Here is a 25,056-nt window from a genome sequence, read left to right as displayed (position 1 = left end):
TTATCGTTCTATCGAAGTCTGCACATTTTAAAGAGAAAACCACAGATACTGTCAGTATTCCCCCTTTAAAGATGTTTTTTTCTGTTTGGATGTATATTTAATAACACAGTACGCACTTAGGCTTTGATACTGTTCCTATGTGATCTTTAAAAGAAATTCCGTACACTTGATTATTTCATGGTAAATCTTCAACTGTAGATAGAGCTTTATACAAGAAGATAGAGAATGATTAAGAAGGGAGTTCCTGCTTCTTCAGTGTAAAAGTTCAGGATTTTTGACCACGGTCTGGTACAGAGGAATCATTTGAAACTGGATTATGATGAATTTGTGCACAAATAGAATCTGGAAAAACAGAAACTGGATATTTGCTGGAAGTTGGAGTTCTTTCAAAACAGGAGAAAGTTTTGGGGGGTGTGGGTGTGTGTTTGGATCTGTCTGCTTGTTGGTACAGTCTTGCTGAGACGTAGGTCTTGAGTTTTCTGCAAATCAGCCTGAGTTAGTGCTACTGAGATATCCCACTTGAACTAGCCTTAGGTGACGACACAGCAAAACCCCGCTGACCCTGTCTCACTCCCTGGACTCAACGGATTTGGAGTTCTTAAGTGCAGGTGCCGCATCCCCGCTGTGGTGCAGTATCAACAGCCTTATACCATTCTCCAGTGACAGGGCAGATCTCTGATGATGAAAATTTTTTTAGAAGTCATGTCAGTAGTTACTCTATGTAGGAAAAGAATACTCTGAGATGACAAAACAGTGCCAAGAAGTTGATAGAGCTGGCGTGGGGGCAAAGCACAAAGTTGAGGCAGGGAGGCAAGGTGAAGAATTGTTACATTAGCTGTTCTGTGGTGGAAAAAAGGTGTAGAAATGAGGTAATACATAGAGGAACAGAAAAGGTCTATTTAAAATAGATTTTGAAAGGAAGGAAGCAGGGGTAATAAATAGTAAAAGTTGTCTAGCCTCTGTTCCTCTTGTATGCCTTGCGTGTTTTTTACAAAGGAGTAAGATGCCTTTCCTTGTTCTGAGATCCTAACTCAAAAACCTGCTTTTCCCTTTGAACTGCTAGGTAATACATTTCCTCAGTGGTAGTTTTGCTGGGTAGCGCTTATGAAAATTTCTTGTTTTCTTTAGGTAAAGTTGCTCCTCTTAGAATGTCTGACCCAAAGATAAAGCAACGTGTATGAGCTAGGCTTGGAATGATAAATTCGTGTGCATGAGTGAGTTAGTTAAAGAATTCTTCTTTAACACATGTTCTGTGAGTCGGTGGATGAATACAGCACCAGGAATAATCATAATTAAATGTGGTTACGTTTATTGGAATTTACTTGATTTAGTATCTTATTCTAGCAGAGAACACCATGCACGTTAAAAGTATGTTATAGTTAGCTCATGGGAGGGAAATCCACTGACCATTATTGAATACTCAGAAGCTGCTTTGGGCTTAGGAAGTCCTTGAGCTGCAAATGGTTGGAAACTAGGATAACACCTGAGAAGAGTATCATGCTTGCTGTCTTCTTGTACTTTACCTTAGGCGCATGCTTTTGATGATTTTGAAAACTTAGGTTTTTTTGATCACATCCAACACATCAAAATGCCACCCAAATGATGTCAGGATGGTTGAGACTGTAGAGGCAATGTGAAGGCCCCATTCTTGCATTACAGTCAATGGCCACCAAGTTAAAGTAGTCAGATTACATCCTGACTTTTAGTTTTGTAGTCAAATGATCTGTTCAGCTGAGTTGCCAGCTAGTCAGGTAGTGGGGCTCATCTCAGATACATACCTGTGTTTAATTTAAGGCTTCTTTTGCTTGAAGGAACATTCTTCTGTCCGTAATCCTTCTCTTTTCCCTGGTGAGCTGCTATAATACATTTGAGCAGCCCCCCCAGATCTAGCATAATCATTGTGGAATGCAGTGGTGATCATACTCTAACCTGGACATTTCACACCTGTGAAATAAGATTTTTGACACTGGACCAGACACTTCTTAACAAAATCATAGAAATGTGGGTTGGGACTGACTTCTGGAGGTCATGCAGTCCAACTTACATTTTCAAGCAGGACTAGCACCAGTGCTAGATCAGGTGAGCCATGAATTTGTATGCATCGACAAAGAGATATATGATCTTCTTTGAGTAATCTTTTCCAGTGTTGCACTGCCTTTCTAGTGAAAAAGGTTTTCCTAATGTCCAACATAAACGTCCCAAGCTACAGTTGGTGGGACATTGACCTTTTGTATTATTATCTGCTAACCTTCCAATGTGGCTCCATCATCTTTGTAACTTCCCTTCAAGTAGCAAAAACTGTTAGATTACCTTCTAACTTCCTCTTTGCCAAACTAATCGAGTTCAGTTCCCTCAATTTCCCTTCACAGGAGATGAGCTCTAGACGCCTGCCCACCTTGATTTCAGTCCAATATATCCTCCGCTTTCTCCACATTTCAGTTGAACTGCAGGGGCAGTAAGTTTAAAAACTGGCTGCAGTACTCCAGGTGCAGTCTTCCTGGCACCAGGTGTGTCTGTGTTGGGGGAATAATAACAGCTCTTCATCTGCTGGCCGTGTTTCCATGTTTCTCCTAATTTCAGGTAGTATGCAGTTTGCCTTGTTTGTTTAAACGTTACTTTAATAAAACAAAAGAAAGCATTCTGATCAAGCAGGAGTAATACTGTCCTTTCTTTGTTTTTTTTTTCATTGCTTCTAACTTCTTGCATGTTTGCTCAAATGTTTTTTTAATGTGGATATAATTGGTTAATTTTTAAAGGACTTAAAAGGTAAAGTACTATGCTTTACTCACAAAGAGAATCTTTTGAGAAAAAATAATGCTTGGACTTCTCTTATTTAAACATCATTTAGTGGTTAGTGAAAATGTCGTCTATGGCTTCCTGATTAGTGGCGGACCAAAAATAAATAAATATGGTGGCAACCTAAAACTGCCTAATTATAAACATTATACTGAGATTTTATTTCCCCACAACTGTCTCCCTGGCCTCCTCCTGTTGTTACATTAGTTTGCAGCATTGCATGTGCTTTAAGTAAATCTAAAAATGATCCCCGCTTGCCACATGCTGGCTCAGGGTTTGCAGAGCAGGTTTAGTCCATGTGAAATAGATTCTGTTTGCAAGAAACTGCCCTGGGAGCTGTTCTGGGGGCCCCGTGTGCACACGGACTGTCGTATGTCACGCAGATTGGCTTTTGGACAGCTTTGAACCCTGTGTGCCGGGGTTCTCGTCTTCAGGGGACAAGACTAAACCTGGTCCAGAGCAAACTCTCCAGACTGTGTGTGATGTGGGTTTAGAGGCCAGATATAAAACCAGCTGGTTTATAGCTACTGGGACTGTCTCACCAATTAGTTGACAATAGAGGTCAGCCTGGGTGCGCACTGTCTGGGCCCGAGGTCTAGGCTACAGTATGCAAGGTGGTTGGCTGATAGAATAAAACTGAGACTGTAATTCAGATAACGGTTATGGATTTCCTTGAAAAACAATGGCGTAAGAGTCTCTTAGAGGAAAATTCAAGACAAACTACAAGGTCATCACTAAAACACTTGTTTGTTCAGGACTGGGTGGGATATTTGCAATGCTGGATAAGTTAATAGCAGTTATGCAGAGGAATAAATTCCTCTGATTAGAAGAATAACAAAGTTAGGAAGATCCATTTGTTAGGATGGACAGTCAGGCACACAAACTATTCTGAAATGGAAAGTAATAAAGTAATATATGAAATGTGAAGTTAATACAGTTAAAATGTAATGGAAAACAACTCCACTACGCGTTAAACCTTGATTACATCTGTAAATTAATGCTAAAGCAGTTTAAGATTATGTTGAATTGTATTACAAAGACATGGCTAATGTTTTCTGCTTTGTCTTCTGCATTTTACCATTTCGAGCATTGCATGACAGAATCCCCAATACATTTGCATTATAACTGCATTCCATAATACTTCTTGAGAATAAATTTCAAAATAGTGAGCTTTCATTCGTTTACTCATTTATGGAGGTAGCTGAGATGAAGCTGTGCTTTGCGATGGTATGCAATCTCTGCCAGTTTGGCGCTGTCGGATTTTCTTTGTGAAAATTGTTTTGGGGGAAATCTCCATGCCCAGAACTGCTTCTAGTAAAAGTGAGTGGTTTGGAAAGTTTGGAAACATTGCATTACCATTTTTGTAATGTTTTTTCATGCTCCCGAAATTCTGGAATCTGAATGGGCTAGGGAGGAAACAGACTAACTGAAGCCAGGATTACGCATGATGATTCAATTTTTGCTCTTTTATATTCTCAGCTTGTCTTTCAGAACAGAATTTTATTTGTAAGTTAAAACCAACATCCATTGGGGTAAGCAAACAGAACTGAGGGATTAGTAATTTGCATCTCTGCATCTAATTGCATTAGATTTGCATCTCTGTCTGATCGATTTACCGAAATAGGTAATTTACACAGAAAATAGTGTCATGACACGATATGAGAGGATAAAGTATAAACACATCTACTTGTAATCCCTCCAGGGCCATGGTGAAACCGTAGTGTTTGTGTCTGAGCAGAAACGCTCCAGTTTCATTTATTCTGTTTTTCTATTCGTATTGCAGTCTTTATTCATCAGGCAGATGTATGAATGTGACCCATTTTAGTTATCAGCAGAATATAAATGTATTTTTTTTTATATTCTCAAGTATCCTATTTCAAGAATAGTATAATACCAGCTCAGAGTTTATATTTACACTTCAGAATTTCTCCTGTGTTTGTTTCTCAAAGTTACAAATGAACCAAGATCAAGTTACAATGATCGAAGAGTAATCATCATTTACATACCTTTTAGTCTGCTAGGAGGACCTAGAAAGATTAGGAATGAAGGTTTGATTTTCAAAGGTCCTGAACAACTTCAGTGGGACACATCTCCCAATGTAAGATAATGGCAGTGAATGTCAATGAATATCAATTTATGTGCACCTGAATTTGTGTGTGTGTATATATATCATGCCGTAAATATCTTTTGTAAGAAATTTACAGTTATGGGCAATACTGACAGTACCACTCCAATTTTTTACATGATTACATACTGCTTTTCAAGTTTTAGATTTTTTTGGTGACAGTCTATGAGTAAGGATTTACACTCGGATTCCAGTGATCAGAATTCACCAACAAGCAGAGGTAAACTCTGTAGGCTTGTTACGTATTTTGGTACAAGCAGCGGTTGAGTTTGTGTGACATAATAGTTTCATTTTGGTTACAAGACGAAGAAAGTCTGTGACCAATTAGTAATTTTTAAATTATATTTGGAAAGGGAGGATTATTGCAACTCTTTCCCATTGTAAATGGAAACATTACATAAATTGTTCCTGCAAAACACAGCCGGTCTATGGTGATGTTGGCATGCTAATGAAAACAGAAGCAATTGTGTGGTTTTAAGCTGCCATTACTTTGCCACATACCAACAGTACCGTGGCACAGCCTAAATTTGCCACTAAAAAAACAGTGAATATTGTCAAGCTGTTCCTCCTAAAGCAATCTTTGAGAATTCTAGTGGATCGGTAGTGGATCAACTTCTCATTGATGAAGTGGATGAAGGTTTAAAGCAAGTCGTTGTGTTGTGAAGCAGGAAAAGGACGTTGGCATGGGAGCAGAGTTTAAAAGAACTTGCCCCTTCCCAGCTCCTGTGCTATTTGCAAGGTCTTTCCCAGTCTAAGGCACCATGGTACATACTGGTAAGTAGTTTGATCAGTTGTGTATGGTGTGTAAGGTCCTGGAGGAGGAGAGACCCTTGTTACCTTGTGATGAGTTATATACAAAAGGAAGAGGTGGGGAGAAGGGAAATCAGGAGAATCTCACACAGAATTCTTACCAGAGCTGCAGACTTTGTTACTCACCCAATTTTTACTTACCTGATATAACCACCTACCAGTCCCGGTATGTGACTTAGTTTTGGACACTGAGCTTGTATAATGGGGGGAGAGCTCTGTTTCCCAAAAGCCTGGAATGATACGACCAGCAAAGAAGAATTGGAAGGATGGCATACAAATTGTTTGTTGTAACGTGCATTGCTGTTCCCTGAGTCGTTGTTCTCTTAGTTGTTGCCGGAGTTCACCGAGTGTTTTGTTGACACTCTAAGAGAGGTGATAATAATATATTTTTAATATATTGGAAGAAAGGAGGTGTGCATTTTGGGATGCTGCTGCTTTATTCCTTGTTAATAATGGATTAAACAATTCAATGAGTCAACACAATCATCCATGGATGGCTGTGTTAAAATCTGAAGGAGTATTATTCCATTTACAGAAGGATCCCAAATAACTGCAGGCACTCAAGAAGCACTTTTTAAAATTAACAGCATATTTAAAAGCATACTAGGGCTGTGTAGTTGGCTGTAGATAATGAGGGCTAAGAGAACACTAAACGACAGTTATGTATTCAAGATACACTCTTTAGATTCCCGAGTCAGATGGGGCAATAGAAGCTAACATGCACTATTGCGTACAACAGTGGCTTTGTAGGTGTTTCTGATCCATTTCTGGGACACATTTTGAAATAACCCATCATAGAACAAAATTTCAGACCAGAACGAAGATAATGCTATTTCTGTCTGGAAAGGCCAATATTAAATTACACTTTTAGAACAGCAAATCTAGAGCAGACATGGATTGTTTATGAGGACCTTTGATACACTAGCAAATCTCCTGATATGTTCGTGAGAGATGCAGCCTTATAGTTTTTGTCATGCATTGTATGAGAAAGAGGAATTAAGTGTATAGGAAAAATAGTTGTTGCAAAAGGTACAAAGAAACGCAGTGATCAGAATGACTGAGAGAAGGTTGGGCTGTGTAACATCCAGCTGTATTGGGGGAAAGGGAACATGAAATAACAATCGCTGAGTATAATAAATAATGCAGCTTTTAGATTAGAGTAATAAAAATAACATTTATTATAATATAGACAAAATGAGACACAAGTATTTTTAGTTTTTACTCACTCTTTCCGGTGGGTTTGTTTGCGTTTCTCTTTTGGTAAATAGTATTATAGAATGTATGGACTGGTACTTAGTTGCCAAAAAGTTAAGAGGTTTGTATTGGTAACACAATAGAATAAATATGTGTAAAGAAGAGCTGCTTTACCTGGGAAGCTGAGTGCACAATGGATTAGAGAGATATAATCGTCACTAAATCTCCTTGTATGTAGTAACTTCCTTAGTTCCTGTATTATGAACTCGGATTTTAGCTACCTGTGCACTAATACTCAATGTAGACTGGTCCTGGATACTGACTTCATTAATTTCTGCCCCTGAGAATGCTTATGTGATTACCCTCTTGTTACGACGGCCGTAGTTGTACCCTATATAGAGCTCAGTATCACTGTCATCTTTGGAGCTGTCTGAAGAGCTTTATATGAAGCTGTGATTTTTAGGATTCCCAGAGTGAAAGCATGAAATCAGTTTTCCCCTTTTGTCTGACTAGTTACTCGCTGGGGTTTTGCCTGGAATGTAAGAGTGTGCTAAGGTGCAACTTCTGTCCTCTTCCCTTTTGTAAATTCCCAGAAATCCTGGGAGAATAAGTAACAGCATGGTAAATTGGAAACTTTTTGTTCGAAGGCAAAGGTGCTAAAGCCATCTACACGGGGAGGTGATGCATTGTAAACTCAGGTTCTTAGTAATGGTGTATCAACTTTATACAGTTCTGGTAGTGAAGGCTTCTAAAGGTTTCATCTGCTTTCTGTGATGGGAGAGAACTATTCCCTTGCAGTGCTGTTAATTGCACATCAGCAGTCTAATCTGGACTAACGGTATGATTTTTTTTTTTCTGCTGAAAACATTTCGATTTGTATTTCCACAAAGGATGCCATAGGAGATTCCAACTAATGGTGCAGATTCTTTTAAACTTATTCCAGATCTTTACTCCTAAGCTGTCTGTAGTGCTGGCTGCACAGTGGTTACAGTTAGACCTAGAAGCTGTCTTTAGCAGAAGTGATTTAAAATCCTTTATAATTTATTGGAAAATCCTCCTGTTGTTGATCCTGGTTACTTCTTCGCAGCTACCCAAGTATTTGAGAAATACAATGAACGTTGTCCAATGTCATGTATGAGCCAGTGAGTAGCCTGTGCATCATCACTTGTACGTTGGTATTTCCACTTACGATCTGTAGATTAATTTATATAAATCTTTTAAATAAGAACTATACACAAAAATTTATTTTTGAAAGTTTGAAAAAAATTAGAAAAATGCTTCTCACAAAATATCTTGGAACCGCTGGGAACTGGATTTTTGGTATTCTAAAAATATTCATGACTTCACATCATTTTCCTCACAGCCCTGAATTTTTTAAGTGTAATTATTTTCTCAAAATAACTATAGTGCTTCAACAAAGGACCTAATCAAACGGTACGTTCTTAATCATGGACTGTAGGAGAGAACATCGGAGGAAGAGAAGTATGAGTGGGAATATTTTTTTTTTGATCTTGAGAGGTATGTTTTGGTCCGTGCTGCCAGCCTGTGTGCCAGGCGGTGAATCGGGCTGGGGGATGTCTGCAGTCGCTGCTGAGGGGACATCACCCTGCCCTGCCCCAGCACAGCCACCTGCTGCGTGCGGCACAACCCGCCGCCTCGTCCAGCCCTCCCAGACCCACCCCCACCCCCCCGTTACACCCAGCAACATGGCTGCCTCAGTTTCCCTTCTGCCACTGGGCTGTCTAAAGCTCTCCTGTGTGCCCAAGCTCTGCAGTTGTCTTTGCTAATATTTTTCTGATCCTTTTGATGGAGTGAGTCAGGAGAGCTTTGCTGCTGCTGATGTCCAAAACCCTGTATCGCTGGGCACATGCCTGCTGTGGCCGAACAAGTAGATGCTTATATTGACGAAAAGCAAAAAAGTGTGCAGATTGTTCTTAATGAGAAAATATCAGACATTGAAGAATTAAAGATGAACTCTTGCCTGGCTGTAATTTTTTGAAGTTCATCAGCTCCATGATATTGTTAAACTACGGTTTGAGCAGACATAGTAAGAACTTTATATTAAAATCCCCTTTCTTAAAAAAAAAAATCCTCACTCTTTATTCTGTCATACTAGAATTTAGTATTCTAGAGGAAAAATATATTTTTTTTTCCCTTCAGGGAATTTATAGATTGTTTCAATGTTCTGAATTTTATCCAGAAGATTTTATTGTAAAAAAATTCAGTCTTTCCCCACTTGTATTAATTACAATTTAAATACTTATAATACCAAAATTAGATGCAGCAGAAATAATGTTTTCTCCCAAAAGTAGGTTCAAAAGTTCCATATATTTCTAACAAAATCTAATAATAGTGTTTTAGGTATTAGTATTAATTTTATGTACAAATTTGAAGGCAGATTGTCGAAATATAATTAGAAAGCTCTATGCAACAAATTAAATACACTGTAGTAGCATGGGTGAAAAAAGCATCTGTTTTGAAGTACTTTCATTAGAAATTAGAAGACTCAAGTAAGGAAAATAAGATTTATATGAGATGAAATCAGAAAAAAAAAGTAAGAATGATAGCTCCAAAGAATAGGAAAATATCTACAGACCATGGAACAAGCAAAGTATCATCTAGAATGTGTGTTGAATAATATAAATAAACTATTATCTTCAATTTATAACAACCTTTATATACTTACTAAATATACTGAAGTCATAGTTACATTATTCTTAAAACCTAATGAAAATTACTGATAGTGATAATTCCTTTCCTGTCCGCATTTCGTTCAGCGGGATGAACGCCTCTACGCCTTCAGCTTCAGGCGTCTCAGCTTCAGGCTTCTCCAGTAGCACAAGTTCTGAAGCGTCTACGGTGTTAAATACATCCGTGTTCCAATGTCCGCATTCCTAGTGCCCAGAGTGTTGAGGGGTCCCCTTTATCTACTAGCTGGAAAATGATGCTTGCTGTTAGGTTCTCGATAGGTGCATGTTCATTTAACAGCTGCTGGTTGTGGATTTTTTTGAAAGGCTGAGATAGATATCAATATAGTCAACTATATGCTGTCTTAAAGCGAAGTGGGGGGGGAAACCAGGATTTAGAGCTTGTTTTGTCTTTCAGATCAGTAGTGGATCGTTCAAAAAAGAGTAAGCATTTCCCAATTCTGTTAGTTCAGGGTGCGCTATTGTCTGGGAAGGTGAGAAGCATAATATTTCAGGAGATCACAGTGCTCACAGTCTTAGCTAAATTGCATAAATTACAAGAATTATTTTCTTTTGGTGTTTGCTGTATTTCCACTTCAACTGCTAGCTGCAAGCAATAATCAAAGAACTTGTTAATGACAGATTTTTTTTTATTTTTTTTTTAAACCATTTTTTGAAAGAACTCTGGTCTGGTAACTGAATGTAAGTTGAGAATTGCCCTTGAAACACTGTATGGAAAACATGCCTGCCGTTTGTAATTAATCTTCCCCTTCCAAACATGTTTGACTCAACTCTGTTGAATTATGTTGCATATAAGTCAATGCACAACTTCTAAAGTCTCGCAAATCATCTTGTAAATACAATTATTCTTGAAATTCCATGATTCACAAACCCTGACAGCTTGACGTATGTCAGTGTATGTATATATATATATATATTTTTGTGTGTGTGTGTATACAGGTATATACACATATATCTGCAAAACAGATGTGTCACATCCTGCTCTTCCTGGTGGACTGTATTCCAGAAGCGCAGAAGGTTTTTTTCCCCAGTATGAAAGTATAGGTGTTTCTACATCTAATCGATGTTCAATCTTTATTCAGCTAAGGCTGCTAAAATGTAATTTTAAGAAAGATGTTGAAATAGTAAGGCATTTTATTTAAGATCATGTTAAAAAAAAAAAAAAGGAAATGAGCCTAAACTTCAGTCATTTGTTCCAAATGAACATGCATTGCAAAAGTGTTGTTTTAAATCAGTTTGGTTATTACTTTTACATTTTTTTCCTTTTTAAAAAAATGGTTTCATTTCTTTTATTTGGTTTTGCTGTTAATCCTGAATCCCGCTTATATATGGGAAAGTAGCTTATGTTTATGTATTTCTCATTGAGCAAAAAATACCGAAATCCTCACATGTATTAGTAATATTTCAGTTTCACTTGCACCAGCGTTAATTTAAGCGATGTAACGGAGATCACACGTGGCCTGACGTCTGCAAATGGGAGCTTTGCAGTCTGATGTGTCTGCTGTGTGTGCTTGAGCAGCCAGAGCTGGGGAGAGGAGAAGTTGGTAGGTGGGTGGCGAGGGGGGGTCCATGGCCGCTGTTAGCAGCGGAGCCAGAGACAGGGCCGAGAGGGAGAGATAGGAGCTGGGCCAGGGACTGGGGAACGCTGGGAACACACAGGGCATCCACCGCCTTCCCCAGGTGATAAAAAGGGTGTTTGTGTTTGGGGGTGGGCAGGGGGGATGTCTGTGTTTTGCTTTTTTCATATGTAAAATTGTACGTGTTTATTGGGGCTCTTTCTGCTTTGAAGCCAAAGGACAAGAAGTGCCCCCGCGTCACTGCACTGCTCCGGTTATGACTTTATTTCTGTTTTGAGATACAAAATTGAGGTTTAGTTCGAGTGTTCCAAAACCAGATACCACTCTCTCTCTCTTTCTTGTAGGCAGGGTGCTGCTGTGCCAGGCAAACCAGGAGGGATCTCCCGTGTACAGTGCCCCCAGTTCACTAGTATACACATCCACAAGTAAGCTAGTGTTACGGCTCTTTTCTTGTTTTGTTTTGTGACAAAAACACATTAATGTGAATTAAGCCCCCATAAACTGTAAACTTTCCCAATAGCTCTTGCAAATGTGGTGTTTATAACGTGTGTAAGTAATGTCAACGGATAATTCAGTGGTTTTAGTTGCATTTTTAATTTCAAAGTATATATATATAATTATTTATTTTTTTTTAATAAAAGATGGCCTATATTACAATGTTCTAGAGAATTGCTCAAAAGTTCTATGGTAACACTGACATTTTTTGGAATCCAGTACTGTTGCACACTCTGCATTTTGTGTAGAAGACGAAGTTGTGTTTCTTTTTCCTTCCTGGTCACAACTTTAATAAACAAAAAGTCTCCTATTGTGCCACCATTTTATTGGATCGGGAAGAAAATGAATATTTACAAAATATTTATTTACAAAGGGAAAAAGAATGTGTGCAAGTGGGTATTTTGAATTATAAAAAGCTGCCCTAATGAAAATAGCAAGGAGAAGCTAAAAGCACAGATGGCTACCAGCCGTTTTTCTGAACAAACTTTTGGAGTAGCAATGTCTCCTGTGAAATTCTGCAGCAGAAGTGGGACTGATTCTTCTGAGAGTGTTTTAGACCGTGTTGGTGGTACCACTGATGCCTGTTCTGAACTCTAGTTAGATGAAGAAGCCTCTGGCTGAGTGAAACAGTACTAATTGCTGAATGGGGGTGAACAGCAGCGGTTGCTGTGTGTTCTCAGCAGTCCTCTGCAAAGTAAATATTTTCCATTGTCTGATTTAACAACATTATCAGATACGTTCTTTATGAAGATTGTATTCAATCTAGAATGCAATTCTGCTCTTTTAAAGCTTATCTAGGCTACTAAAATAATTCCTTCTATTCATTAAAACTAGGAATGAGGACAAGAGAGTTTCATAGTGATCATCTCTGCAATCTTGTACCTCTCTTATGTCAAAGGCTATGAATATCATCCCTAGAGCTGCTGCTTTACAGCATAAATATGGGATCTACTTTCAAATCGGGATTCTACAAATATGTAGCGAACTAACAAAATATACGAAGTGTTTTAAATTGGAAATGAAATTATCAATTAAATTTGCTTTTGCTTCCAGATGCTCCAAGAATATTTTGTGCTATTTCAGCTTTCCCAAGCAGTGGGTTTTTTTAAATCCTTGTAGTAACGTAGAGATGAAATACTTACTGTCTGAATCAGTGCTCCCTATAGTACATTTTTAGTGCACTACTCCTTTTTGACTGAAATACCAGTCTTTGGACTGAAATACCAGTCTTTGGATAATTTTCTAGGAAAAGAATTTCAGTCAAACATTTCATTCATCTCACTGTTAGGGAGCTTCTTTTGGAGGAGAAGGGACAGTGTTTGTGTTTTATTTTCTGGAAATTACTGTAAATAAAGCCTTTCTTAAGTTTACCCTGTTGCTCCTATTATCTCCCTGAGTTCTGTCCTAGGAAATTTATTTCTGGGGTTGCTGTTTACATCCTACAGTATTTCCACTATTATTAAATCCCTAGATAGTCATTGTATAGCTAGCTAAGCTCTATACTTCACTGTTTCCATTATGTCTCATGAGCCAATCCCTTTGAAAAATCTTATTTTGCAGTGGTGCTCCTTGAATAATGATATCCTACCAAACACCTGTTTGTTTTCAGTTATGCCAAATACATGAGTAAACAGACTTTGCCTATCTGCCTCCCACTGGGCAATGTGTAATACGCAGTTTCGTAACAGAGAGTGCTGGTAGCCCTTGCAGTAGGAATTGTTACGCTTCTGTTGGATCTGTGTGGCTGCAAGTCATGATTTTTCTTTTATTCTGTATAGTATTTCATATTGCCAAAATGTAGTTTCCCCCACAGGGTCACAACTCCTAATAATACAAAATCGCTATAATTACTAATGATTGTAATTAGTTTTTTTATTTCTCCTCATTACAAACTTTCAATAAAAATGTAAAATAGTTCCATTTCTGTAGGAAATTCTACTAAGAAGTTAATAGAAATGAAGCTCAAATTTTGTCTCATTTTCTTTCTTTTATTATTTTAAAGATCTTCTATACTCTATTTTTAACGCACATCTGTAATATTGAAACGATAACCGATAAGTCAACGTTAATGTCTGGGAGACTGATACTTTTACTATTATCGTTCCATGTAGACAACAATATTGCAGCCTTCATCTTTGAAAGAATTGTTAATCATTTATTCTGTTACTGCCAGTATTGTAACCATGTAATATTTCAGAACAGCTTACAATGTAAGAATTAAGAGGTTTTAAACTTGTGCTTGTTTTAGCAGAAGGGAAAGGGTCAGCTGAGATTTTTAAAGCTGTCTTAGAGGTTTGGAGTTCATTAAATGCTAATGGCATTTAGGAATTTTCAGATACTTGGAAGAGGATAGTCCCCATTTTTAGAAATGTTGTCTTTAACTTGACTGTTCATATTTCACCCCGACTTATATTCTATAAGGAATGAAGGATGGAAACATGGTTGTAAAACATATTTTTCTTAATTTGGCTAGCTGTATTTCTTACTTAACTTTTTGGCTTTTAATTGTGTTGGTCATTAGTAGTCTCTGGTGACTCTGAACACTTCTACGCCATAATTTTGGCTAGTCAGAAAGAAGAGTGCAATTCTTGGAGCTGCTCTTTCCCTTCTGATGTTTTATTTCCCCAGGATATATTTAATGTATCACATTGTACGTTTCCCAGTATAGTGATCAGTTACACCTCTGCATGTGTCAGGAGATGAAAACATGGCTCTGCTTCCTTCCATCACTTCTGGCCCTTCGCATAATACAGAAAGAAATGAGCTGTTTCTTCTGCAAGCAGTGGAACAAATCAGTAGCAATAGTCTCTCATGCCTCATCTGTTCTCTTATGCTGAAGGAGAAGATGGGGCCTGGATCAGTTTTTCATTTGCACATCTATTCTGGGAATAGATAATTCGTTATGTAGAAAGCATAGTTTCAGCATGCAAATGTGTTCGTGTCCCTTGGTGGGACAGATTCTTTGTCTTACCGAGACAACCAAAGTAAGGAAGTTCATGGTCGCGTCCTGGCTGCTGTAGATTCCCATTGCATTGGCATCTCAAGGACAGAACTAATACAACTGGTTTCAGCTAAATTCTTCATCATTGTCCTCATGCAGAATGTAGACAAGCATTGGAAGGAGATACATCCAGAAAGTAAAGATTAGAGTACACCAAGTCCCAGTGAGTAAGTAAGCACTCACTGGAAGCTTCCAAGGAGGCCCATGGTGTCTCACTGAATCTTAATGAATCCATTTGGTGCACATAACTGACGGTGTCTTTTTGCCCCCACTTCTTTAGACTAGTTGCTTCTACAGGAAATTTTAAAATCCTGAAGAAATTTGTACCTACTGTTAAATAAGAAAAGTATCCAGAAAAATTTTGGAACTTTTCCAAATTGAAGCCACTCAAGAATAGGATCCATGAGAATATTAAGACCCTGCTGGACAAAAGGAAGATTCAAAGGAAGAAAAATGTTCTGTCACTGAATATCTATATCACTGTTCCAAAGGACAGTCATATAGCTGGGTACGTATGGTTAAAACAGGCAAAAATACTAATCTGAATTTATGTGTGGAGTTTTAAAAACTGTTTAGTACCTATTTTCCCCATTTTTCTATAATGTAGAAGTGCTTGAAATTGTGAATGAAATAAAAGTTAATGGGAGCCAAAACATGGGAAAGAAGGAAGACACGAAGTTGTAGAATCCTAGAATAATTCATGTTGGAAGGACCAGGGGGCACAGGGCACCTTTTAGGACGGAGACTGCAGTAACCTTTCTGGGTCATCTGTTCCAATGCTTGAACATCCTAACAGTGGAAACCTCTCTTCTTTCAAATTATGTTTGTTCTCTCTTCTCTTCCCACTGTGCCTCTGTGAGGAGCCTAGCTCCGTTTTCTTGATAACTTCCCCTGCCCTTTCATGGCAGGGATGGAAAAGGAGAAGCACCTGCCAGTCGAGACCTTCTACACTAGCTGGTGTAGCAAGGAAGCCACCCTAAAGCTGGACATCACGTTTTTCAGAAATTTACAGTGGTGCATACTGAGCTGTGCCCATACTCATACCCATGGAAGGCAATGGGAGAGAGATTACAAATTTTAATAAAGGTTCCAAGGCAGCGAAATATTTTTCACTCTCTAAATCAAAGCTTTGATCTTTGTAACTGTTAGGTTTTATTTTAGCTCCAAGTGAAAATAAAGATACTTGAGTTATCAGGTATGTAACTACTAGTAGATTTTTCTGAGCATGCATTAAAGGGACGTTGACTGGACTGAATAGCTAACGTATATGTTAAATAGTAAATTGCTGCATGCCTTTGTTCAGAAGGATGCGCAGATGTGCCTGTATTTCCCAAATGTTTTGCATGCCCATAAAAGAGAATTTTGCCTTGACTTCAATGAGTACATTTTAAACTGATGTCAATTTTGGCTAACATTTTCTAAATGTTGGAGTTGTTTCATCTTCAGTAAGCATGCTTGTCAGTTCCAAAATATATATGCTTCTTTTCCATGAATTTTCATTTTTGATTAAAAGTAAATAAATCTTTCATATTGCAATAATGTGATAGAATTAAAAGAAGAAAAAAATGAAAATGCAGAAATCTGATATTAATTTATTCTATTTTATCATACTGAAGGGCAAATGAAGTTGATGGCCCATTTTTTACTTGATATATCGATTACAGTTTTGTAAGAAGTGGTGGTGGATTTCAGCAAAAATGATTGAGGTGGTACAAATGCTTATAAATCTGTCCCACGTTGTTCTTGTTCTTTAATTGTAATTGTCTGATAAAACTTCCATCACTTTCTGTAATTAACCTAATGGTCTAAATGAATTTCCAGATCACTGGTTATTCATTTCAATATAGAAAATGCCATTACATTGAGTTTAATTAATACAAAGTAAGTTCACAGTCCATTGTACCATTAGAATAGAATTTTACTGTTTTAACTGTTTCAATTATGAATATTTTTTCCTCTTATTTTGTTTGTCCCATTTATGGACTTGAGTGTTCATTCTCTATTTATACTAAAATACTATAAACCCTTTATAATTAATTATTTAAAACCCAACACTCTTCGAGTTCCCATCCTCAAAATATTTTTTGGTATTTATTATTTCAAGTATTTTTAAGCAGAATTCAGTCAGTGCCAAATTTGTAATCCCGTGATATGCCCTAGAACATCTTATTTGTCTTGATATTCCTTTCAGAGAAGTACATATGACAGATAAGCACTCACCAGAGAATACTTTTGCTTTGCGTCAGACAGATATTAAAACAATAAACTATGTTGCCCTGGGATTTTAGCTTATGAGCAACCAGGAAACAACAAGGCAAAGATGAGATGTTTTTGAAAGGTGGGAAGGCAGTTTTTTAGAAAATTCCCTGGAAACCTTTGGTCCTGTAGTATTTTTGACAAGAAATATTTTTAATGCCTAAGTTGTTTTAAAGCAAATCAGGAAAATATGTTCCATTCCTTCAGAGCAGGCATTAGAAATGTTCCTAAATTATCCTAATAATCCTAGTGATCCGAAGTTATGTGCTATATGCCCGGAGAGAAGGGAAATCTGTAGCAGAAGCTTAAAGTATCGATTACATGATACAGGAATTTAGATTTTTATATATGTTCTCTTTAAAAACTTACCAGCACTTATGTATGATAGACACGTGTACTATTTTTAAAAAGATGTTTTTTTTCCTGTGGGTGTTTTGTTTTGATTCATAGGTGAAGGATAGTTCAGGACTTTGTTGATATGCATGGAATAAATAAGGAAAAACATAAATACTAAGTATAAATAGCACATCTGATGGTAGAATTTAGGCCATTTGAGGACTCTTTGCACTACAGAAATGAAAATTAAGTAAAACCTGTGTATTCAATGTGTCTGTTGAATATCCTCACTTAGAAGGAGGTTACTTGGTTTAGGAATGTTAGTAAACAACCTAAAAAAATGCTGTATGGAACTATTTTCATGGTCCTTTTTTCAGTGAAGGCATCCCAGGTTTTATTCTTCTGTGGCATTACTAATGGATTGAAGTAAGACCTTTGACATTTCTGTTACGTTCTGGGATATTTCCAGTACCAAGAAGATTACATGGGGAAAATACAAATTTTCAGAAGGTGATTTGAAGTGTGCTTCTGAGCAGAATAATTATTGGAAACATTCAGTTTAGAAACCTTGATTCAGTTGATTTTGTCAGGTTTAATCTGTTGCACACGTGTAATTACCTGAAAATTGTATTGTAATGATGATAGTCTTCTCATGGTATTATGCTGAGACTCCGAGCAGCTGAAGTGTAGGTGCTCCTGGCATTTGGTATACCCTTTTCTGGGTTTTGTAATTAAGACACGGTTGACTGTTATTCAGTCCAAATAGACATACGCTTTATTGTAATGACAACAATGATTAATTTCTTCTGATTTTTGTAGTATTGTTGTATCTTATTGTTGTAGTTTTTCTTAATTTATTTGTTGTGATTTTATTGTCATTGGTAAGAGAGAGATTGTTTGGTAAGCTTGCCATTTTGAATTGGAATATGGGTCAGGAACCGTTTAAAGAGTGAGTATTCATATGATACAAATAATATGCCTATGCTACTCTATTTGCAAATTAAATGTAAAAAGGTTTCTGCAAACTAAATTTTTAATTGGTCTGTTTTCTCTTAAACTAAAATGGAATGGCTGGTCACTTCATCACAATTAAAATACATATTTGTAGATTGTATTTACATGTTTGTGGTTTTGTCTGCTTTTTATTGCTTCACAGAAAAATGGTGGAGCTCCCCTGCAAAGGAGTTGTGTGATTAAGCCAATTTAGTCATTGTAGGACTGAGATTCATGAATGAAACAGCGCAAAAATCCTGCCCGAAGGGAAATGTCCATACATTTGAGTAGACCAATCACACCTATCATTTCCAGGATACAAAAACCTCATTACCGAACATTTAGGAGTCAAACTATCTTTTTAGTGTGCTTCCTGAATTAATTAATTGCCTTTATTTATAAAGTAAAGAGAATCACCTGGTAGTAACCCAGGAATAATGTGAAAAGTGCCCTTCCTTGTCTGTATGTTAAAATACAGTCAGTTTACATGAAAGTTGAAATGAAGAAGATATCAATAATAAATAGAAAGGGAAGTTTACTAATGGCTTTCTGTTATTCTATTATTTCCCCCCCATATATGGAAGTATAAAAGGTTGAAAAATCATGTATCATTTCCAGAGGAAAATATTGATGTCATCTCTTGTTGAAATGTCTTTGGAAGGTTGCTAAGCACTGTTTTGGCCCATTGTATTGGGCCAGAGGCCATGTTTGGAATAAAGTTGCACAAATGTGAATGCAGGGTAACTCCACTGACTTTGAAGTCAGATAGTTATAAAGATAATACAAAATTTGAAAAAAATGAGTAAAATTATATTCATACGTATTCTAAAATTATATTCATATGTATTCTGTTATATTCTTGATTGAAGTATCAACCTTTTTAAACTATAAAGTGAACCTCTTTTGGGTTTTTTGGTAGCACTGCCTGAAATTCTTGTAACAGCATTTTTTTGTGTTCTGTATCACTATATATTGTCCTTCTGTAACTATTTTCAGGATAACTGTCCTTTTACCTTCTGTCTATCGGTATTTTAAATGGTGACTAATAAGTTATCAGTAAGATGTATTGTAGTTTCCCAGAATCTGTAAATACAGGTTTCATTTTGCTCCTGTAAATCTTGTTTTTAAGTGCGTTGCTGTTTCTACTTATTCTTCTGTTCTCTGTTTAGCAATGGTGCAGTGTTTCTGAACTAGCATGCTTAAGTTTTACACAGACAGACATATCCTGAGTTGTGTGCTGCAGACCTTTTTTAACTTACCCACCATCCTACACCTGCATAGTAGGAGATGACTGGAAACGTGTGCAGAATATTTTTAATAGTAAATCGTGGAGAGTGTCTTTGTCCTTTAGTTTAAATAATAAAAATGATGTTTGACCAAGGACAGTTGGGCATCTCATGTATTTTAGTGTTTTCCTGTTAATGGATACGGCACTTGGCCACTGGCAGTTCCTGTGACTAACCAATGAGTTAGGACAATAGGATTGTTTGGACTTTCTCCTCTCAGCATGCAGCTAAATGGTGAGAATTACATGTAGCATTTTTTTGCATCATGATCTGTGATGTTGTTGTACGTAGGATCCTTTGTGTAGAGTCCTATACGCAGGCTACTGGTGTTTCCTTAGCTTTGTATTCTAGGTGCTGTGTTACTTGTTTGCAGCAGGTAGGCGCACACAGGTGACCACACATCTCGAGTTATTCTGTCTGTCAAATGTCAAGTCGTCAATTTTGTAGTTTTCAGCTTAGCCTGTAAGATTCGCTTTCAAAAATAGACTTTAGTGTCACTCTCCTTGCATTGTGTGACAATTGTTATTAAATCATGGCTCTTAAAACCATGTTGTATGCAGCAAAATTCTTCAACCTGAATTTCACAAATAGTAAGTACTTTTGAGGGATTAACATCTTTAATAGTAAGTACTTTTGAGGGATTAACATCTTTAATATCTATATGAATCTTTGCACATGCTATTCTTTGTTTTGATTTTTTTTTCTATTATGGTTTCGATTAGGTTAACTAGGTGCTTTTTTTCCTCAGTCACTTCCTGCCTGTATTGTTCCCAACCCAACAACATTCTGACAATGTTCTTTTTTACAGTTTAATAATTCCGTTGAGTTTTAGTAATCCTTGTGTCATCCAGACAGAACTGCTTGTCACCACATAATTGACTTTCATAAGCATTCCAGTTACTAAATTTTGTCACCTCTTTATAATAGTGCTGCTCTGCATCTAGTTTTCCACAACCGTGTCCTTTTTACTTTGTCTCAGAAGGGGTGTTTAGCTAGACACAGGGGAATTTTTCCATTTGCTTGGAACTTGTAAATGTCCAACAACCAGGAACACCAGACAAGTTATTGATCAGTTTGATCATCTATATTTGAAGATTGTTCTTTAATTTAAGATCAGATGTGGCTTCTCTGATCTCTGCTGTTTCTTTTCCTTTATGGCCTAGTGGCTTTGTTGTTTCTTTTTACCTACTGAGCTTTTTCTTGTTTGTTAGTCATTTCTTTTGTGAGAATTCGACTAACCTTTGTACCGCAATTATTTGTATTCTTTGTAACATCAACTATGCAGTACTTTTATTTTGTCATAAAGTACACCATAAGTAATTTGACCACCAATTACAGCATTTTTTATTCAAAGTTGTAGGTTGATGTGATTACATAGCTTTACAAAAAAAACCAACTTAATCCCCTTATCTGTTCTTTTTTATGTGTCCACATTCTCCATTTTTTTTCTGCGTGTTAAGGGAAATCTCTTGATGTCTGAGAGACTCAGGTGGCTGCATATAGTGTCCTGTAAAAGGAGGATGAGATATACATGGTAATTGCTGATAATCACAGAATCACCAAATGACTGAATCTCAGACCGACTGAGGTTGGAAGGAACCCCTGGAGGTCACCTTGTCCGCCCCCCCTGCTCAAGCAGTGTAACCTCGAGCAGGCTGCCCAGAACCACGTCCAAACAGCTTTTCAGTATCTCCAAGGATGGAGACTCCACAGCCTCTCTGGGTGCCTGAACCGGTGCTCAGCCACTCTCACATTGAAAAAGTTTAGGCAAAAAAATGAGAGGGTTTCCAGGCTTTGGCATCAAGATTTTTCTCCAAAGGTTATACGTTCCTGGCATATAATGGTATCAGTATACATAGAAACCAGTGGTGGTTTGTTTATTGGTATACTAGAGGACATGAAACAAAGGAGGGCAGAGAAAATGAATAATTCTATATATGCTTAAAAATAATTTTAATGAAATCTAAATGTGAACTCAGCGTGTGCAAGTCATTGTTGAAATGGTAGATAAATTACATCTGGAAACAAATCTAAGGTAAAGGTAACCATATAGCAAGTTTTGTTGGAACAGTTAAGTGTCTTTCCTACAATTTAACATAATAATAAGCACGTTAAATAGGAGGTTGCTTTTTACTTAAATATTCTGTGTTTTTTGAGTACACTTGATTATGTGGGTGATTTGGTGTGGAAAAATCTTACAAATCTTGTTTTTATAGTATGAAATAGTGGAAAACAGTGTCTTAAAGCAGCTGTCCTCTCTTTCTAGAAACATTTACATAATCTTTCAGGTTATACATCATTATAAAAAGTTTCATCAAATTTAGGTAAAATTTTGTGCTAATTTGGATTTGGCTGGGAACTTAACGCAGTAGTGTTGTGTAAAGGGATTCAATTACAGTGTGCAGTGTTTTGTAAGTAACTGTCTCACATAAAAAGTTAATTAATCAGAGCTGTGTCAATTTCCTTGTGCCATGTCAATTTGCAGCAAGGTAATTAATCACTAATCGCCCAGCGTGCAGCAAACTAAGGGACAATCCATGAGTCATTTATTGTTATTTTTTTCAGAATAAATGGCACACAGTGCCACGAAGAAACGCATCTTGCCTTTCATAGTATTTTTATCGACAGTTTTGCATGTTGTAATAGACTGCAGCAACAAGCAGCTGTAGTTCAACGGAATATGAATATTAAAGAAACAAATGAGAGCAGATTTATAGGCCATTGCTTTTCTGTTATGTCAGTTTTGAGATTACACTGAGCAAATGAACAGTGAAAAATTACTCTTCCATGTGGAGAATGGTGATTAGGCTTGTACATTAATTAGAGATTTTTGTTTTCCTTTTCAATGCATTTCAAATGAGAATGTCCTATAAGTAACAGTTTGTCCAAAATGCAGATTTATTCATTCCTAAACAACGGGATTTAATACTGACATATATTTTTGTACAACAATAAGGAAATAATTATTCTTCTAATTTTAAGGATGTGTTTCAAAAAATAAATAGATTGTGAATTAAAGAAATAGAAGGGATCAGTTGTGACCGTTGGACATATACGGCCAGTTTCCTTTGAATTCAGTTAATTCACAACTAGATTCGCAGGGATAATCGTCTCACAAAAGTGACAGGTGAAAAATGTATTTTCAACTTGCTATTTTTAAAGATTATGAACTTTCTGAAGAGTTTTTTACTCTGAAATTTTAAGAATTCATATATATATAATTTAAAAGCCTTTTTATGTTAAAATCTGTGGTAATAGAGCTTAAATTTTACTTGCAGTGTACTTCGGACTGTGTATTTAAATGCAAAGATCTGCACACATCATCCTTACATAATTTTTATAATGCTTTTAAAGAATGCCAAGTAATACTACTTATTACTCTTACGGTGAAGGGAAAATTCACTACACAGAACATATTGGGATAAACTCCTGATTCTGTTCCTGAAATCTCAGATAATATCATATAGATTATTGTACTTAGCCTTTCTCAGTGTGTTACCCATTATATCTCTTTGTTTTTAATTTATTGTCCAGCACTTCTGAAGTGTTTCCTCAACAGGGATCCTCCTAAACTATGGGAGTAATGTAAATGTATCTCCCTGCCTTTCTAACAGTTAAATTATGTTGCAGTAAATTAGCTATAAACTGATTGAAACATGATGTAGCATTAAAGTTCTTCACCATAAAACATTTGAAAACTCTTGATGAAGGAGGACCTGCGACTTTGTGCAAAGGAGGAGAGATTGGGAGTGATGAGAGGTAGATTTGTTCATCCATTTTGATGGCACACCTTTCTTGAGGCATATGGCACTCTCATACAAATTCAAACCGCAGCACAAATGCAAAGAATAATTGCCCATTAAAATGGCTGTATATTTTTACGGCTTTGATACGAAATCTGCCCCCTGTTGTTTTTTGCATCTGCTACTCTTCCATCTATCCCAAAGCTTTAAAACTTTAATACACAATGTATAACCCTTAAGTATTTTTTACCAGGTTTTATTCCTCCTTTTGGGAACTCAAACTTTGTCATTGTTCATTCAGTCTTTGTTTTCAAAGGCACATGTTGAGATATGGTGCCTGGAAAGTGTGCCTACCTGTCATGTTCATTCAATACAAAATGAATAAAACCAATGCTTATATTACACCTTTTGGGAGAAATTATCGTTTGATTAAGTTTCATCTGTGAACACAAAGATGAAGTTCCTCTTCTTTTTCCCATGCTCATATCCGTTTTCTATATAAAATCATTAGTACTTAAATTTTGCTGATATAATGACATGAATCCTGTTAATTCCAAAGGCCTTTTAATTTGCTTAAATGTTGCTGACCACTTTTCATGTTTGAGATCTAAACTAAAGTTCGATGACAGTGTTTTCATGTTTACAGAGTATATCCAGAAGAGAGAACTTTTTGCACAATATTAATTGTAATAATATCTTTTTTTTTAATTTTTTCCCCTTAAATGTAAAAATGGAACAAATAAGTTCAAAGAAGGAATCTTGCCTACATGCTGTTCCTAAAAAATGTCATTTAGGCTGTAGTACAAGATGATTTGTATGCTATTTTATCATTATATTAAGCAAAACCAAGTAGTTCCACGGCATATTTTTTTACCACACTTCTTTTTTTCAATTTGAAAAAGTAAAATTGCAGATCCACAGTAGGAACTGATTTTTTGTTGCTGCCATTGTAGTCCCATTCATATTTGAATAGCTGAATGAATAACTACAGAAATGATGGGGCTATTAGAGAATATAAATTGTTTCTTTGACTTAATACTTGATTATATGTAGTTCTTAGAAAAGTCTTCCTTTTTCTTTAACCTCATATTGTCACCTTATTCATCATTGCCTAAATGAAGAAATCTGCCTTTTCTGTATCAAAGATCAGAAGAATTCCAGGCATCAAATTACTTTGATAAATTTAAGGTACTTTTGCTTAGAAGTGGACTCAGATGCTTCCCTGCTGAGAGTCAAACACATTTTCAACCCCTTTATAAGAGCGTTTTCACTGACTGAGTTTCAGCAGTTTGGCACTGAGGCACTAAGGAAGGTTGACCTACAAACTGTAAGTCATTAAAATCTTTACCCCTCCTGGCTAGTATATTCATTACTTTTGGGGCTGGTTAATAGCACTTAATGCTTCCTGATGGGAGAGCCCTTTTCATAAAATTGTTTTTATGAAGTCCATTCTTCAGTTGTGTTCTAATGGTGCCACTTCTGCTAGTTATTTTGGGGTAAGGATATTAAAAAGTTGGTAGCAAAATAAATTCAGTGGTTATTACATATTCCTAACCATCTGATTTCTCAGCTGGGCTGAAGTAGCATAATTTTTTTTTGCTGAACTCAAATTCAGGGTGACAGGATCTTGTTGATTATTTTACCTCTAATCTTAATCTTTAATAGTACTACCTGGAAATAGAAGGCATGTTTTCAGATACTATGGTTTTCAGACTGACCCAAGATCAGCTTTTTGG

The 25,056-nt window shown here is 36.7% G+C and overlaps 1 protein-coding gene across 50 annotated transcripts in view; it reads left to right on the top strand.

Moving 5' to 3' along the window:
- Positions 1 to 25,056, top strand: part of RBFOX1 (RNA binding fox-1 homolog 1) — a 910,365-nt gene that overhangs the window by 830,420 nt on the left and 54,889 nt on the right. For 39 of the 50 annotated variants that reach the window (XM_074599134.1, XM_074599132.1, XM_074599124.1 and 36 more), the window contains one exon: positions 11,555 to 11,635. The exons of the other annotated variants lie outside the window; for them this stretch is intronic. In XM_074599134.1, the coding sequence (XP_074455235.1) occupies positions 11,555 to 11,635 (81 nt within the window). The remainder of the gene's footprint in view (positions 1 to 11,554; positions 11,636 to 25,056) is intronic. 50 annotated transcript variants of the gene reach the window in all.

This window comes from Larus michahellis, chromosome 8, assembly GCF_964199755.1.
Source record: "Larus michahellis chromosome 8, bLarMic1.1, whole genome shotgun sequence".
NCBI lineage: Eukaryota > Metazoa > Chordata > Aves > Charadriiformes > Laridae > Larus > Larus michahellis.
Note: the sequence above shows the minus strand (reverse complement) of the source record. Positions and strands in the feature narration are given on the sequence as shown.